Raw genomic sequence first — 18,592 nt, 5'->3', positions numbered from 1 at the left:
ATTGTTTATGACATTAAAGACGTGTTTACTAGGAAGAGGGATACTTGAGAACACGTCATCATGAAAATGAGGCTTCTTACCATATTTTTCACACACAAAAGGTTAAATGTCGTTAACGACGTTACCCGTAAAACAATGTTTTAACACTCGAAGATGCCTCTCACTACATTCGAAAATATGTTTTCACAGAATGAATATTCTTACATAATTTATGACATATCTAATGTTCCATGAGCTCAATTATCATCACAAAAAAAGTTACCACATTAGACACGTATTTACCTCAGATAATTCGTCAAGTAAGACAGCAAATGTGTCCTAGAAAAGACTTTTCCTCCTTGGTAAATATATAACTTGAGTAGGAAAACTGCAGAATTGCTAGAAAAAATTAGATTTTGTGGTCAAAGATCTCGTTTGATTTTTCAATTCTAAATGTAATAAAAATCCCCAGGTCCTCACTAACGTGTCTAAAAATGTGTCAATATGTGTAATAAAATAGGATAACATATTATTGACAAAAAAATAATTAAATAGGATAACATATTAAGATTATCGCAATTTACTACATTGTTGACACATCTCATACACGTCCTTGTCAATTGACTAAAAAAAAATCCGCAGTCATTTGATCCTTAACAAGCGGCCCGTTGTTCCCATGGGCTCTCGAGAGTCGCCATTTCATTAACGGGAAGCACAGGCTTAGGAACCAATATAATTGATGTAATTAGAATAATAAGCTGGTGTGTGGACCTAGACTTATCGAAGTGCTTAGGGGTTGCCTTCTAGGCATTATCCGGTGAATGAGCATTCCCATTATTGCTCCAAGTAGGGTTTTTCCTTTCACTTCTAGTAATCTTCCTCTGCGAGTGCTTAGTCGTTGCTTTCTAGGCATTATCCTCGAGAGTTTGCCAGTCAAGAATGAGCAAATCTTACGTGCGTCCCGTGCATATGAGCCCACTCCACCACAACCATCAAATTACGTGGGTGTCTCTATTATCTAATTGCCGAGATGAGGTGAGCTCATGTTCGGGATTGCATACAAGAATTCTTGGCGCGGAGCCTCGGCAACTAGTTCACACAAATACAATTGGGGACGGTTCTACCTCTATGTTCAAATTCAAAAGTTATCGGTAGTTGGAGAGTTCTCTCTCTGTTTAATGATAATTGAATGACAGAGGCAGTATCAATCACATGCTTAGGCTAAATTTTTTCCGTACATTGGACCTTGGCCCTCCATTTGCAGTAAACATATGTCCTAATTATTTGTATAAGTAGTAGTTAACATGGCAAGACATGGTTGGCTACCTCCTTTTTTTTTTTTTTTTTTTACTACCAACCAAAACATAGCCACCTATATATTATTTCTTTAGAAAAAAAAAATTCCGCTCAAATCGTTGGCGCCTAAATGAAAATCCACACCTCATTTTGAAATTAATCTATATCCCTTCCACTACAAACGGCAAATTCACTACATGTCTGGGCCCTTCTTGCAATGAATCGCATCTTTTGAATGATTGAGAAATCTTCGAGGCACTCGTTATAATAATCATTACAAGTCGAATTTGATCTTTCAGCTCCAACCATATCCGAAGAGCCCACAGTAGAGAGCTAATAAGTAATAATAAACAAAATGCGTATACCTTCTCCTCGCCAAAAAGCACAAGAAATCGCGGATAAGCAGAGAGGAAGGCACTTGAAATTGGGTATTGCCCATTAACGATGTAAACCATTTGACGGGAAAAACCAAATCTCGGGTGAAATGCCCGATGACAAGGAGGAGTGAGCTATTTCAAAGAACGTAAATCGCTGGTTTATGATCATTCAATTTGGAACTAAGTATACAAATTTACTTGAATGTCTTCGTTTAAGTTCTTGTGCCGTATTGTAGTCTTAACGGTATTTAGGTAAATGGAGGGGCTTCTATTTAGAAACATTACCATTTGCCTCTTGAATTCGGGATAGTTACCAAAAAAAAAAAAAAAAAAAAATCGTAAACATAATGAGATTGTGTCAATTCTGTCCCACCTTTTAATTTGGCCAATTTAAAAGGTCATGCCCAGCTAAAATTTTCCCTAGTTCAGCGGAAAAGCATTTCTACTTAAACTATAAAATGACAGTTGCCACAGTAGGAAACCAATCTAAAGGAAATGCAACATCTGAAGGAGAAATGTCGTAAGCTTTTAGAAGTGTGTTGGAAGCCGCGAATGTTTGATTAAGGATGAGTCGTAGGGGTATAAAAAAGTAAATGATCAATACCATGAAAAACCTTAAACTAAAATACATGTGACAAATTTATCCTAAATTATTTTTTTAACTACCAAAAACACTAAACTGGTACATTTGTGATCAACTTACCCTAAATAAATTTTTTTAAATGAAAAACCCAAAACTAGTACACCTTTCACCAATTCAATCTTCGTTAAATTAGGTTAATACCATGAAAAAAATCTTAAATTGATACACATGGGAAAAACATAGGATAGAAACCCTAAACTGTTACATCTATGTACTGCCACATGTTATCCAACTCAGCAATTTGACTGTTAGATTTAACGAAAACTAACGAAGGGTAAACTAATTATAAGTGTACCCGTTTGGAGTAAATTTGTCGCAAATATACTAATTTAAGGTTTTTTTTGTGGTAAAAAAATTGTTTGGGAAAGATTTTTCACAAGTGTTCCAGTTTAGGATTTTTCGTGGTATTAACCAAAAAAAAAATGCACAAAAATGAAAAATGAAATACTAAGCCAAATACCCCGAAAACACCTTATTATAAGATAATGGTAAAGACAAAGAACCATAAGGGTAGCTATGGAAGGTAAGAGGTTGTGAGGTTGTCTGATTCCGAACTCTAATAATTAGCGTCATTCACAGAGGGAGAGATTCTCATCATGGAAAATGAGACCAAGCGGAAAATTACAAAAAAAAAATCATATATTTAATTTTTTGGTCGAAGTCCTAAACCCGTTGAAATTGTACCAACTTAGTCTTAATTTTTTTTGTCAACTCAGTCTATTTGGCCGACCAACGCTGACATAGAAAATTTTTAATAATATTGCAACACTTTTTCAATTTTGTAATTATTTTTATTTTTCTAATAATTTTTTCTATCTCTTTTTTTTTTTCATTTTTCTTTTATTGGTTGGGCCGGCAAGAGGCTGTTGGCCCCTGGGCGAGGGCCTGTGGGTTGTTTAGCGGGAATCTGGAAGATTCATAGGTATTTTTGTATTCTTTACCGAGTTACGGTTCTAATGCTGCTCATTTCGTGCGATTTGTTTGCGCGATTATGGAAAACGAGGCCAAAAGCGCCCAAGCGATTGATTTCCTTCGACATTACATCAATACTTGCAATATTTCGTGGGTTGTTTCCATAATTACCTGAATCTTTTGAAACCAGTCATGGACGACAGAGTTGCGGGGTCTCAAACTTGGTCGCTCGAAACCTCAAAATCCGGAAATTTGTGTTCTTTTGGGAGTGCCAATGGCTTCAAATGGCCCGTGCGGATTCGGCTGATATCCGGCTGCATTTTTGTTTTTACTACTGGTATCAGCACTGAATTTTCTTTACTCCGTGAAGTTTTCGTTGAGGAAATTATAAGGAAATTCTGAGATTTTTAGTTCTGGATATACAGTCACTGTCAGTGGCGGATGGATGCTAAGTTGCTAACTCTCCAGTTCATAAGGATGTGAAAATATTACAATACGATTTTCTCATTGCAGGAACATAGAGAAGTACGATTTTCCACTAATTTTATCTTACTTCTCGTCCTTCTAGGACGTCCAGGACCTACGTTTCCTCCTCGTTGCCCACCACCTGATAATGTTGCCGTACTTGTACTCTGTCTCTGCTTGACAAGAGAATAGGAGGACAAGGTTCCAATATCAGAGGGAGCTTCCACTCCCATTGTGCTCTGAACAATGTCAAATAAATGTTCTGCCTCATCACAAACGTCCAAAGCTCCCTCATGGATTCCTTTAACTGGTCTGTTCTCTAGCTCCCTGTCACGTTCTTGGCGAACAATGTCTCTACCAAGGTCTCTTGGCTCAACGTGACAACCATAGCTTATTGGCTTCTACAATTCTTATCAAAGACCTCTGCGGGAGGGCTTGAAGACCTTCACCTGGGAAGAGATCGGAAGTCCACATGTGAAGCACATTCGTTTTATCAAATCCAACGTTAAAACAGGCCAATTAAGAAAGATCTGCTTTTGCCGATAATGCAAAGCGTCATGACATATTTTTAACTTTCTCTGAGCTTCCTCATGAGGAACCGTTTCCAGCTTCTCCAATGTAACACCCCAAACATCTTTGCTTTTACCCCATAGTAGTGAACCTATAACCTCAAGAGCAAGAGGAAGACCTCCTGTAATTTTTACTGCTTCATTGGGGAGAGCAGCATACTCATCCGATGGATGATCTCCTCTAAAATCATGTCTGCAAAAAAGTTGAAGAGAATGTTTGAAGCCCATTCCAGTAAGCTCATAAATGCAACACACCTCAGGCACATTGAAGACACCCATGTTTCTACTGGTGATAATCATCCTACTTCCTTTTCCAAACCACACTGGCCTTCCCATGAGTGCATTCAAATGAATTCTTTCATCAAAATCATCAGGTAGAACCAGAACCTTTTTGCCACACAACCTTTCTTTTATTTTCTTTATTCCATCATCAACATTACTGATATCCGACCAGTTTCTTTTGAGGATATCAGAGAGTAGCTGATTCTGCAAACATTCAATTCCTTTTAGATGGGAGGTTTCTCTGACGTTAGAAAGAAAGCAACAATCTTCAAAATGATGGGATAGTTGGTTGTGTATGATTTTGGCAAGAGTAGTCTTTCCTACACCCCCCATACCATGTATTCCGAGAATTTGTATGTCATCTGAATCGCCATATACCATTCTATTGATTTTCCTTCTTATGATGTTCCATGCCGGCCAAGCATTCAGTGACCAGTAGATAAGCCTTTTTCAACTCAGCTATAGCCTTCTGGACAATAAGGTTTACAAGCTCTCCTTCATGTCTTATATTGTGAAAGCAAAACCGAAAAACAATTTGAAGTTTGAAGAAGATGGTATGTTGAGCACTATATAGAAGCTACGATGAATCAGATAAGTAGAAACCACAAAACTGAGTACCTAGCGGTTGTCGAATCAATGTCCTACCCTTTTAGATCACCAACCTCCTTGAGAGCAACCTTCTACTTGCTGATAACATTAGGGTCAAATTGCTTCTCATGCGAAACAAGGCCACTTTATAAGACCCAGTTTGATGACGAACCTCGGATGGTGAAACATAGTAAAAAATTGGCACGATCCTTTGTCTCCTTGATTTCCTACACTCCATCATTAGGACCAACTCATTCAGACAACATTTACTAATGGCATAGCCCCTGAAAAAGATGGGAATAGAAATTTTTGAATGGTTGATTGCCTTGAGCAACTCAGGACTGATCTCATCTCCAATTCTCAGCTCTTCATCATCTCTATATGTGTGGATTCCAGCAGCTCATAAGCTTGCATACAGGAAATCCGTGATGCCCCAGCAAGTATTAGGTCATCTATAGCTCAAGATAACGTCATAGTCATATCCAGATGACGTGGAAGATGAAGATGTTACTGTTGATGCATCAAGGCTGCACGATCTATTTTCTGTTGAGTCAGTTTGTTAAAATCCTATTTTGTAGGGGAATTTAGTTGCATGTTATCTATTTTGTTAGCTTGTTGCAGATTTATTCTGTTAGTTTGTTACAGATTTATTTTGTTAGTTTGTTGATGACTTTTGTGGATCAAGCAATCTGTTACTTAGTGGGTAACGTGTGTTTAGTGGGCAACCAAAAAAAAAAAAAGATTTAGTCTGTATTTAAGTATTTTTTTCAGTTTTCTGAATAAGAACATAAGCAGTTTTCCTTTCCATACGTTCTGCTTGCTGCAAATACACAGCTTTTGCTATCAATTTTTCTTTTGTTCTTTGAGAAAACAACATTGGTATCAGAGCCTTCTTGATCTTAAGGGGCTGTGAGTGACTTGTGAGATTGATTGAGAGGAGTGTCCGCATCCATAGAAGACGAAGGCAAGATGGAGGCGGGATCGAGTGTTTTTTCAATGGCTCCACCGGTGTTTGATGGAGAAAATTATCAAACCCGGGCGGTGAGAATGCGAGCCTATCTAGAGGGTTGTGATTTTTGGGAAGTCATGGAACAAGATTATGAAGTTGCTCCCCTTCCCGACAATCCAACCATCAATCAGATCAAGTTTCACAAGGAGAAGACGACAAGGAAGGCAAAGGCAAAGTCTTGTTTATATGCTGCGGTCTCACCTGCTATTTTCAGCAGAATTATGGCTTGTGAATTAGCCAAAGCTATCTGGGACTTCCTCAAAGATGAGTATCAAGGAGATGAGAAGATTAGAAGCATGAAGGGGCTAAATCTGATCACGTACTTCGAGAGACTGCAGATGAAGGAGTCCGAGACAATTAAGGAGCATTCCGATAAGTTGATAAGCATTGCAAATCAGGCAAGAGTTCTAGGCACCGACCTCTCCGATAATAGGCTAGTGCAGAAAATTCTTGTCTCTTTGCCCGAAAGGTTTGAGGCAACCATTGCCTCTTTGGATAATACCAAGGATTTGTCTCGGATCAAGTTGGCAGAATTGCTTAGTGCTCTACAAGCACAAGAGAAGAGGAGGTTAATGAGGTTGGAAGGAAGTACAAAAGGTGCTTTGCGGGCCAAAAAACAACGGAATGTAGGAGGGAAAGGCAAGAAGTGGAAAGGGAAGAAATGGAATAGCGGTAGTGGTTCGGAAGCTGCTGCAAGAGAGAACGGTGCATACAACTCCAAGAACAATTAAGGAAGGTATTCCTCATGTCAGCACTGTGGAAAACGGAATCATCTGCGCTTTAGGTGTTGGAAGAGGCCGGATGTAAAGTGCAGAAAATGTCATGAGCATGGACACATTTGAGAAGTTTTGCAAAGAGAAGGGAGATCAACAACAAGGTGAGGCACATGCTGCAGCCCAGCAAGAGGTAGATCAACTGTTTGTTGCCTCTTGTTTCTCTTCTAGTACTCCATGTGAAAGTTGGCTTGTTGATAGTGGTTGCACAAATCACATGACAAGTGATGAAAAGTTATTTATAGACCTTGACAAGTCATTGAAGTCAAGAGTGAGGATTGGGAATGGGGAGTATTTAGAAGTGAAAGGTAAAGGGACCGTAGCTATAGAGAGTTGTGCTAGAACTAAATTGGTTTCTGATGTGATGTATGTGCCCGAGATTAATTAGAATTTGCTGAGTGTGGGACAGTTGGTAGAAAAAGGATTTAAGGTGATATTTGAAGAGGGGAAGTGTTTAATCTTTGACTCCGGTGGTCAGGAGTTGTTCAAGATAAAAATGCAACAGAAGAGTTTTTCTCCGAATCCTTGCGAGAAAGATCAGGTGGCATTCAAGTGCCGGGCCGTTGCTTCAGAGATATGGTACAAGAGGTGAGGGCACTTTCATCATAAAGGCGTCTTGTTCATGCAGAGGAATGAAATGGCAACTAGGTTACCAAGTCCGGAGGAGCAAATCACAAAGTGCAAGGCCTGTTTGCTGGGCAAACAGACAAGACTTCCCTTCAAAGAATCCACTTGGAGAGCTACGGAGAAGCTGCACCTGATTCATACAGATCTCTATGGTCCACAAGTGACTCCTTCACTAAATGGCAGCAGATATTTCATTATTTTCATTGATGATTATACCATAATGCGTTGGATTTACTTCATGAAGCAAAAGTCAGAAGTTACCGAGGTATTTCTGAAGTTTAAAAGATGGGTTGAGAACCAAAGTGGTCGCAAGATTCAGGTCATTAGATCCGATAATGGAACAGAATACACTTTGCGTAGGTTTAACTCTTTTTGTGAAGAGGCTGGAATTGAGCATCAGCTTAGTGCTCCTTACTCTCCACAACAAAATGGAGTAAGTGAGAGGAAGAATAGAACCATTATGGAGATGACTAGGTGTCTGCTGCATGAGAAGAATCTGCCAAAAGAATTTTAGGCAGAAGCAACAAACACGATAGTTTTTCTGCTGAATAGACCGCCTACAAGGGTATTGGAGAAGAAAACTCCCTTTGAAGCTTGGTTTGGTGTCAAGCCAATTCTAAGAAATTTGAAGGTGTTTGGTTGTCTATGTTTTTCTCATATTCCACAGGTCAAGAGAGACAAGCTCGGGGAGAAAGTCGAACCTGGAATCTTTGTTGGCTATAGTTTAGTGTTAAAAGCCTACAAAATCTATCAACCACAAACAGGGAAGGTGATCACAAGCGGGGATGTTCGGTTCCTGGAAGATGAGCAATGGGACTGGACAGAGGAGTCACAAGGCAAGCACAAGGAGGTCTCACTGGAACCCGACAAGTTGGTAGATGATGTTTCGGTTAGAGGTACCAGATCTCTAACCGATATATATCAGAGGTGTAGTGTGGCTGTTTTAGAACCTGTTGGTTATGAGGAAGCTAAAAGTGATCAGAGGTGGATGAATGCAATGAAGGAAGAGTTGGCCATGATAGAAAAGAACCGGACATGGGAGCTAGTGGAGAGGCCTAAAGACAGGAAGGTAATTGGAGTAAAATAGGTTTTCAAGACCAAACTCAATCTTGATGGCTTAGTGAATAAGCATGAGGCCAGGTTGGTGGTGAAGGGATATGCACGGGTTTGGGGAGTTGATTTCTCAGAAACCTTTGCTCCTGTTGCAAGATTGGATACAATTAGAATGACTCTTGCTTTGGCAGCTCAACAAGGATGGAAGGTGTATCAGTTAGATGTGAAATCTGCTTTTTTGAATGGAGTGTTGTCGGAGGAGATTTATGTTGAGCAGCCAGAAGGTTTTGTCACACCAGGCCAAGAGGAGAAAGTTTATTTGCTGAAAAAGGCTCTCTATGGCTTGAGGCAAGCTCCCGGAGCATGGTATAGTAAGATGGATGAGTACTTGTTGTGTCTAGGTTTCAAGAAAAGTCTCAGTGAATCCACTCTATATGTCAAGAAGTTAGTATCCGACTTAGAGTTGGTGTCTCTTTATGTGGATGATATCTTGGTGACGGGAAATAATAGTGCTCTAGATATCGCATTTAAGTAAGAGATGATGAAGATGTTTGAAATGACCGATCTTGGTGAGATGTCGTATTTTCCGGGGATGGAGGTTAGGCGGACTCAAAATGAAGTTTTTATTTGTTAGAAGTACTTGAAGGAGATCCTGAAGAGATTCAACATGGAGGAGTGCAAGAGTGCGAGTACTCCAATGGGTCAGAAGGAAAAGCTTCAAAAGAAGGATGGATCGAAACCCGCAAATGAAAGAGTTTATAGAAGTTTGATTGGCTGTCTTATGTATCTCACCGCAACTAGGCCGGACATCATGTTTACTGTAAGTGTCTTGTCTAGATTTCTTAATTGTGCAAGTCGCTTGCATATGGTAGCTACAAAGAGGGTGTTGAGGTACTTGAAAGGTAGTTTTTCATATGGAATTAAGTTCTACAAAATTCAGGAGTTTAAGTTGCGGGGGTATTCTGATAGTGACTGGACAGGATCAGTGGATGATATGAGGAGCACTTCAGGTTATTGCTTTACATTTGGGTCGGCATATTTTTCCTGGTGTTCAAAGAAGCAGGAAATAGTAGCACAATCAATTGCGAAGGCTGAGTTCATTGCAGCTACTGCAGCTGTGAATCAAGCATTATGGTTGAAGAAGTCGATGGATGATCTGTATTTGGAGCAAGAAGAAGGCATAGAAGTATTTGTGGATAATCAAGCTACTCTGGCCATTTCACGTAATCCAGTATTTCATGGAAAAACAAAGCATTTTAAGGTCAGATATTTCTTCTTGAGAGAAGTGCAAAAGGCTGGAGAGGTGAACCCGATGTACTGCAGTTCGAAAAACCAAATTGCAGATATATTTACTAAGTCGTTTCATGTTGGTTGATTCAAACTTCTCGGGGCAAAGTTAGGAGTGTGCAACACTTGATCCAGGAGGAGAGTGTTGATGCATCAAGGCCGCACGATCTATTTTCTGTTGAGTCCGTTTGTTAGAGTCCTATTTTGTAGGGGTGTTTAGTTGCATGTTATCTATTCCGTTACCTTGCTGCAAATTTATTCTGTTAGTTTGTTACGGATTTATTCTATTAGTTTGTTGCTGACTTTTGTGGATCAAGCAATCTGTTACTTAGTGGGTAACGTGTGTTTAGTGGGCCAAAAAAAAAAAAAGCTTTAGTCTGTATTTAAGTATTTTTTTCGGTTTTACGAATAAGAACATAAGCGGTTTTCCTTTCCATACGTTCGACTTACTGCAAATACACAACTTTTGCTGTCAATTTTTCTTTTGTTCTTTGAGAAAACAACAGTTACACGATTGAGCTGGTGATGTTTTTCTTCTTGCAGTATTGTCATTTCGGGTACTCGTGCTGAATTACGGGGCAAGTTCCTAAGTGGCTTCTATACGCCTTGTGCTAACTGCGGATGAGGATGCACAATCCCCACCAGAAGTTATCTCCAATTTGGTCGCTTGCTATTCCTTCTTCCCGCTTGTGAGATTGAAAGTTCTTACCTTTTGTTCAGAAACATACGCCGAGAAAGGCCATTAGAGAATCTTGGTCATTGCAGCAAAAAAGTGCACTAGGCTTTGAGTTGCATCAGGTACTTTCCAATGCCCACTAAACCTCCCTAGCCTCCTTCAACATCAAATTTCCGACCAAGGCATCTTACATAATGCCTCAACTTTTTAGTAAATCGCGAACCACTCATCTCCATGTTACCGTCCACAATATTCCTATTAACCAAACAAGACTCATATTGACAAAAAGGGCAAAACAAAAAGAAAAAAAGAAACTTCACTTCGAAGAACATCCCCGCAACCACCGCACTTGTAAAAAGGGTAATGGGCAAGCTCCGGCAAGCAGCACACGGAAATGGGACACCGAAACAGCCGAACTTTGGCCGCGTCCGCCATTCGTAAATGGAAAACCTCGGAGAACCAAAGGGATAGCCCCAAGCGGAAGATCAAAAGCTTCTTCTTTTGTTAGATGGGAGAAAATCGGGAGGAGAGAAGGTTACTGAGCTGAATTCGTAAGGCATCTTTGTGGTCCCTAACGTGAGGCGAAAGGGACATGACATGCGGGTTCACGAAGAGTTGACATTCCAAGTCTTCGATTTTGCAAGTCACGGGGCTTTTCCCGCTCCGAATCTACTAGGATGTGAGGTCCTAAATTACCGAAGGAGGGCGGGGCTCGAGATGCATGTGTGGGAGTAGCTACATGTATCACGGGAGTATCTAAAAATAACTATCAGATGACATATTATTTTATGTATAAATGAGTATTTATATGTTCGACCAAAAAAAATTGAGTACGTTGCACGGTAAAAAAAAAAAGGCGGAAGGATACCTCAAGTGACAATATTTGTGTATAGCACTCACTTTAGTGCCATTTTTTTTTTGGGATCATTTAAGTGTCAATTTTTTTGTAAAACGGTTATTTCAGTGCCAACTCCGGTGAGTCCGGCAGGAAATCATAGTTCACAATTTTTTATTAATTAACTAATCATGCATGGCTCGCGAGAGATCCTAGTTAGCTTCTAAAGTACAAACGACGTCATTTAGCCAATTTCTATAAGAGACTTTTGGTGTCATAAGTTGTAAATTATGATCGTTTGAGTATCAAGTTTTTCTGAAATTGATTACTTAAGTGCCATAAGTCGTAAAATGTGATCATTTGAGTGCTATAAGTTTAAGACATCCGAGCCATATCGATCAATTGATGTCGTTCTCTTTGCACACGTGGAGTTGATCTTTTTATCTAAAAGAGCCATGTCACTAAATCATTTGAATTAAAAATGCCATGTTACTAAATTGTTTTAAATAAAAATGCCACGTGTTTACTTTGAACGGAATCTTTCGCCATTAGCACTTAAATGATCGTTTTTTCTCTGATTTGACACTTAAGTGAGCCGACAAAAAATTTTGGTATCAAAGGAAGCACCGTATAAAAATATTATCACTTAAAGTGTACTCTTGCCATTAAAAAATATTACTTTTTATTTGTCGGAATTTTTGTCCGCATTAGATTCTGAAAAATACAATATTAGTTTTGAGGTATCTGGTGATTGAAATCAAAGGTCACTGATATGATTACAAATTCCACGAGAACTTATTGACCACCATGAAATTTACTTCTTTTTTTTCAAACGCGAGAGAAGCGACTATTTAAATGAGTGGTACAATGAGCGATATGACACATATCAAGTCTAGACTTAAATATGTAAGTCCGATGGGTACAGTAATAGTATGCTACATTAATTAGCATACTAACTTTGTTGACCCATATCTTAATATGGGTCAACAAATCCCTACTCAAAATTTACGCAATGATCGTTCATTATATACAAAATAAAAGACGGAAATTAAGCTAAAAAAATTCACCTTATGAAAAATATTTATTGACAAAACAAAACCTTTAGTTGAATGAAGATTATAACAAAATCCATTGTTATATCAATTAATAAAAAAAATGAATCTCCATAGATCCCGATTGAAATAAATTCTTTTAACACTCCCCGTCGAATTAGAGCATCCAGCTCACATATGACAAGTGCATCTTTCTCTCAAAGTTTGTGACCAAGCACTCTGTAAGCCAGACCTTACACTAAATAAGAATGTGAACACATTGAACCAGATTTGACAAGCGGAATAACACACGTCATCATAATGTTGACACATCTTTCTTACACATACTTGACAAAATCATGTAGAAACTCCAGTTGAATTGCGGCAAACTAAACCGCATCACCCTACGATTCTCAAATTTGGTTGCTCGATGAAGGTGTCCTCAACTCCAGCTCTTACATCTACGCGGATACTTTGCGGCGAGTTCGCTCCTCCATTACACTCACAATTGAAGATATGTCCTACCAAGGATAACATCCATGAAGGCTTTGTATTTTTTAATGACTTAAATAAAATTTGTATTAGAAAATCACAATTTTGACCAAAATGATGTCCTTTTAGCCAGTCAACACCACGCAGGATAGAGGAAATAAATATTAACCATGTTAGCTTTCTTGGTTAATCAAACTGAATGGAGCAAACGGAAGGACTCAACTGCATAAATTCAATAATTTTTAGGATATGGTTGCGCTTTGTGTTAAAAATATGTATCGAGTTGAGCATGAAGCGAAAATCTAAATATTTCGAAGTGAATATTTCCTGTTTTGTCTTGATATCAAGTTAGAATCATCCAAGCAAAATAGAGAAGGAAAATATTGTCGGATTAATATTCGGATTCCGTAGATTTTGTATGGGATGAAATCTGTTTTGAAATCTATCGATATCTATCTTTTTGAGTAGTTAGAGCCGACCAAGGAAAGCAAAAAACAAAAGTCAACTTCGTTGGCCGAATTCTGTTGGGACTCCTTGGCCAAGTGAGACTCCATGCATTTATAAATATATTTCTTGATGATAGTGAGGTGTGCCTTTCAGAGAAGTTGCGAGTGATGCTGTGAGCGCTCAAAGTCCAAAAGGAAGCATCGCATACGTGAGTGCTTGGGCCGCCGCTCTTGATTTGCAGAAGGACTTCATCGTGGGCATTCAAACTTTCAAGAATTACATCCGAAACAATTAGTGTCCAAACTAATTAAATCTTGTGAAAAGATTTGTGTAATTCCTTTATGAGATTGAGAGATTATTTTGTGAGGAATTGGAGGCTAAATACTGTGTGTTATTGAATGTAATTAGGGGGTTGGGAGAAACTAAGAGTGTTTGAGTGACTCGAGTATGACCTGTAATTTGTGTATCGTTTGTTTTACAGTGGAATTCGTTGCTGCTCTCTCCATGTACATAGGTCTCTACAACCAAACCAAGTACATCTATTATCCGATTTATTTTCTTGTTACGTCTATATATCGTTTGATCGCTTGTTTCGCACAACCGGTATCAGAGCTAGGCTTGCTTGAGTTGAAGCGAATCGATGGCGACAAATGAAGTTAAAGTGAAAATCGAAAGATTTTAGGGAAAAAATTTTGGTTTCGGGAAGATACTGATTTAGGATTATCTATATTAGATGAGACTGCACTTGCCTCTTTTTGAGGAGAAACTAGAGATGATGAAGCATGCTGATTGGAAATTGCTGGATAGACGAGCAATGTGTGTTATTCGGGCGACGTTAGTTCGTAATGTTGCGTTTAATACCGTAAAAGAGAATACTACTACGGGTGTGATGAAAGTCCTATCGGATATGTACGAGAAGTTATATGCGATCAATAAGGCCTATTTGATATGACGTCCGTTTAATTTGAATATGAGCAAAGGTGCGTTAGTTGTCGATCATATCATCGAATTCAATGTGATTGTTAGTCAATTGAATTCAGTTGATATTAACTTTGAAGATGAGATATGTGTTTTGATTCTATTATCCTCATTGTCCGATTATTGAAATACTACTATTACTACTATTAGTAATTCTTCCGGGTTAGCAAGTTTGACGTATGATGGGATTCGAGATGTAATTCTGAGTGAGGACATCCATAAAAGAGAATCCGGCGAATTTGTGTCTACTGCTTTAGGAGGTGAAAATAGCGGAAGAAATGGCACTCATGTTAGTAGAAATAGTATGAACTTGAATAGACATAGTCGGTCTAGGACTGGTGGTGTTGTTCGTTGGAATTGTAACAAGAGGGTCATCTTAGAAAGGACTGCTTTAAGCTAAAAAACGAGAAATGTAAGAAAATTAGAGTTGAATCTACGGATGATGTTGCAATTATGGCTGATAATTCTGATAGTGTCGATAGTATCTTGTCCGTCATGGAGGATTCATTATTTGATGGATGGATCATGGATTCTAGTCGTTCGTTTCACATTACACCAAATAAAAACCAGTAAATTTTATTAGTGCACTGGTAGTGGTAAAGTATAGTTAGGGAACAACGCTGAATACGATATTGTGGGTATTGGTGATGTTAAAATCAAAATGCATGGTGGTATTGTAATGACATTGACTGAAGTAAGACAGGTTCTAGAATTGAAAAAGAACTTAATTTCCTTGAGTGCACCCTAGATTTAGTTGGATGCGGGTGTTTTTCACAAGATATAGTCTCGAAGGTGGTTCGAGGTGCCATGGTGATAATGAAAGGAATCAAGCATGGTGGCTAATATGACCTTCAAGGTGAGACATTGATAAGTTTCGCTCCGGAGACATCGGCATTTACTCGAGGGGTATAACAACCGCTTGAAGAAAATTTAGGTGTTTGTGCAGATGCACAAGTTTAATGTTGTTGTTAGGAACATGTGGTCGAGAGCTTTGAACGAGATAAGGACTGGTAAGTCAATCAATTATGTGCGAACCGACAATAGCATGAAGTTTTGCTCGGAGTTGGTAAATAAATTTTGCCCGAAAAAGGGCATAATGAAGTACTACACTAGTACCATTAAACCACAACATTTTGCAGAATTTATGAGCAGAACATTACTAGAGACTTCCAATAAAATGATCTCTAGTGCTAGTATGACTAGGAGAATTCTAGCGAATGCACTTAGTATGGTGAGCTACTTAGTGAATAGATCTCTATTGATTGTGATCGGATATCGGACTCCTGAAGAAGTGGTCGGGTAACATTGATGATTATTCTATTTTTAGAATGCTTGATGGTTCGTGTCATTATTGAGTAAATGATGGTAAACTCGATGTGAGGGCAAAGTGTATAATCCATGGCTATGCACGAGGTGAGTGGGGCTATCAATTGTAGTGGCCGAATATAAATTCACCTGTTCGTAGCGGAGAAGTTACTTTGGGCAAGTTTCAGTACTTCAAGCTAGGAGTGATTATAGCGGTATTCATACGGATCTAGACGATGTTCGGTTTGAGGTGGAGTTACAACAAAAAACTCTTGATGTGGCGAGTACTAGTGAAATAATCGACACGGATAGTGCTTGTAATGAGATGGAGCCCGTAGAGCCAACTGTTGCTGTAATCGCCAATATTGACAAGGTACGTATTCAATTTCCCGACATATGTGGATGCAATAGTGATTTTGCTTTATCTACGGCTGAGAAGGTTATGTCGGGAAGTCCTTATGGACTAGTTAAAAGTGCATATGGAGTTGGTGTTACGATGAGGTCCACCGTTATGTCGAATTTCAAGCGTGACTTGGAGTTGGATGAAGTTTGTGGTAGTTGAGCCCATCGGAGCATGTTGGGAGAGGAGTAGCTATGAAATTCGAATTAACAACACAACGATTGTGATATGACTCCAACGTCAAGTTAAGGTGGAGATTGCTAAAAATATGTTTCAAATTTAATCTCGAAGTGAAAATCTAAATATTCCGAATTGAATGTTTCCTATTTTGTCTTGAAGTCAAGTTAGAATCATTCAAGCAAAATAGAGAAGGAAAATATTGTCGGATTAATATTCGGATTCCATAGATTTTGTATGGGACCAAATCTATTTTGAAATCCATCGATATCTGTCCTTTTGAGTTGTTAGAACCGGCCAAGGAAAGTAGAAAAACAAAGTTGACTTCGTTGGCCAAATTCTATCGGGACTTCACGGCCAAGAGGGACTCCATGCATTTATAAATATATTTCTGGAGGATAGCAAGATGTGCCTTGTAGATAGTCACGGCCGGTTCGGTGGAACCGCCGGTTCCGGTTCCACGAAAAGGTGGAACCGGAACCGGCCGTGTATAATGGCGGTTCCGGGCCGGTTCCGGTTCCGATTCGGAACCGGCGGTTCCGGTTCGGAACCGGCGGTTCATTCCGATTCCTTTTTAAAAATAATTTTTAAAATAATAAATAATAAAATAAATATAATAAATTATAAATTATAAAATACAATTAAATTGTACATTGTAATAAAATATGGGGAAAAAAAGAAGAAGGAATGGGCTTGAACTTAATGAATTATTATTAAGCGCCTACATATCTTCTTGGGGATAGAAGAATCAAAGCCCATGTAGTTCTTTTACCTTTGAGAACCCCAACTTACCTCATCGTCAATCGTCGCTACCCGTTATGGTACCCGTGGCGATGGTATGTCCAACATCATCGCTAAAAAATTCGTGTTCACGATCTAACTCTTGGTGTCGATATTTCGCCCTCGTCCAATCGCCGACACAAGCTTGAGCTTCCACGAGTCCGGGCTTAATCTTGAAGGCGAGAGTCCAAAATTAATCCTCGAGAACTAAATGCTTGTTCAACTGCAACCGTTGAAGAAGGGGTTGCTAATATTTGACGAGCGATGAGGGCGAGAACTGGATACTCGATTTGGTGACTCTTCCACCACTTCGGGATTTCAAATCTGTACTATGTTACGCATCACGAAACTCAAATTGAGTGGTTAAATATTTTTCTAATTCAGAAATACTACCTGTTGCCCCTTTTTGTTTTTTTTGCCTACTCTTAAGCATATTATACCCACTACTAAGTGAACTACCACCTTCGCTACGTGAGGCGGGAGATTGTAAAGATCCAGAATCACTTAAACCATATCTACTACAAAATTCTCCATATAATGCTACTATAGATTCTTTAACATGTCATAATATATTTGAAATATCTATTAAATCATCCAAATATAAACAATCATGATAATACACATTCAAATAATCTTGTAAACCGTCTAATTTAATACGTGGATAAAAAACAATACCAACTAAATAGACAAGAGGAATTTGCAAATAATAATGCAACCATTTTTCTCGTATTACTAAAATAGTTTGACCTAATTCGGTATCATTTTCATATTCACTAAAAACACTACTAATATTAACACACTCTATTAAAAATAAATGCGTTGTAGGATAATAAATACCAGATAAAGTCTTAGTAGCATCATTAAAAATTTTCAAAATATCTAAAATTTTCTTGCAAACGTCCCAATGTTGAGGAAGTAAAGTAATTTCGGGAATATTTTGTGAAATAAACATACATAATAAATCTTTATATTCAAAAGTTTGCCGAAGCAACTCGTACGTAGAATTCCAACGAGTCGGAATATCTTTTGGAAATCTTCTTGCCATTCTCCCATTTTGTTTACAAAAATTTCCCCATGATTTCATACATTGGGGACGACTCCATAAAAATTTAATTGCACTTTTTATTGGGGCGAGAGAAGTGTCAAAAGTTCGTAAACCATTTTGTACACATAAATTTAAAACATGACAAGCACATCTAATGTGAAAAAATTGTCCGCCAAAAGTGGGTTTGCAAATATTTTCTAATTCGGGAATAGAAGAGGTATTTGCGGCGGCATTATCAAAACCAATTGAAAATACTTTATTTATTAAATTATATTCTTCTAAAACTTGCCTAATTATTCTATAAATATTATGAGCCGAATGGCTTTCATCAAAAACTCGGAATGCAATAAGTCTTTTTTGAATCATCCAATTGTCATCTATCCAATGACACGTGACACCCATATAAGAATGAATTTGCCAAGGATCACTCCAAATATTGCTACCTATATGCACACGTCCATTGAATTCGGCAAAAAATTTTGCTAAAGATTTTTTTCCTTTTTTATAAAGATGAAAAACTTCGCGTTTAAGAGTATTTTTTGGAATAGTTGGCGCTTGCGGAACCA

General features: G+C 38.5%; 1 protein-coding gene across 1 annotated transcript; it reads right to left on the bottom strand.

The window, feature by feature from the left end:
* Positions 1–4,085: 4,085 nt before the first annotated feature.
* LOC115727735 (disease resistance protein Roq1-like) lies at positions 4,086–4,897 on the bottom strand. Its single transcript, XM_030658001.1, has 2 exons — positions 4,859–4,897; positions 4,086–4,727 (listed from the first exon to the last, which is right to left on the bottom strand). Exons 1-2 carry the CDS (start codon positions 4,895–4,897, stop codon positions 4,086–4,088), a joined length of 681 nt encoding a protein of 226 aa, XP_030513861.1.
* Positions 4,898–18,592: the final 13,695 nt, after the last annotated feature.

This window comes from Rhodamnia argentea, chromosome 4 (assembly GCF_020921035.1).
Source record: "Rhodamnia argentea isolate NSW1041297 chromosome 4, ASM2092103v1, whole genome shotgun sequence".
Classification (NCBI taxonomy): Eukaryota; Viridiplantae; Streptophyta; class Magnoliopsida; order Myrtales; family Myrtaceae; genus Rhodamnia; species Rhodamnia argentea.
This window is presented reverse-complemented; position numbering and strand designations above follow the sequence as displayed.

What these genes read in the sequence shown, in the direction of transcription:
- LOC115727735 (XM_030658001.1), bottom strand. Translation starts at nt 4,897, where the DNA reads ATGGCGATTCAGATGACATACAAATTCTCGGAATACATG. An exon ending in ACAAATTCTCGGAATACATG is followed by an intron (nt 4,728 to 4,858) that starts GTATGGGGGGTG and finishes GAATGTTTGCAG; the next exon opens with AATCAGCTACTCTCTGATAT.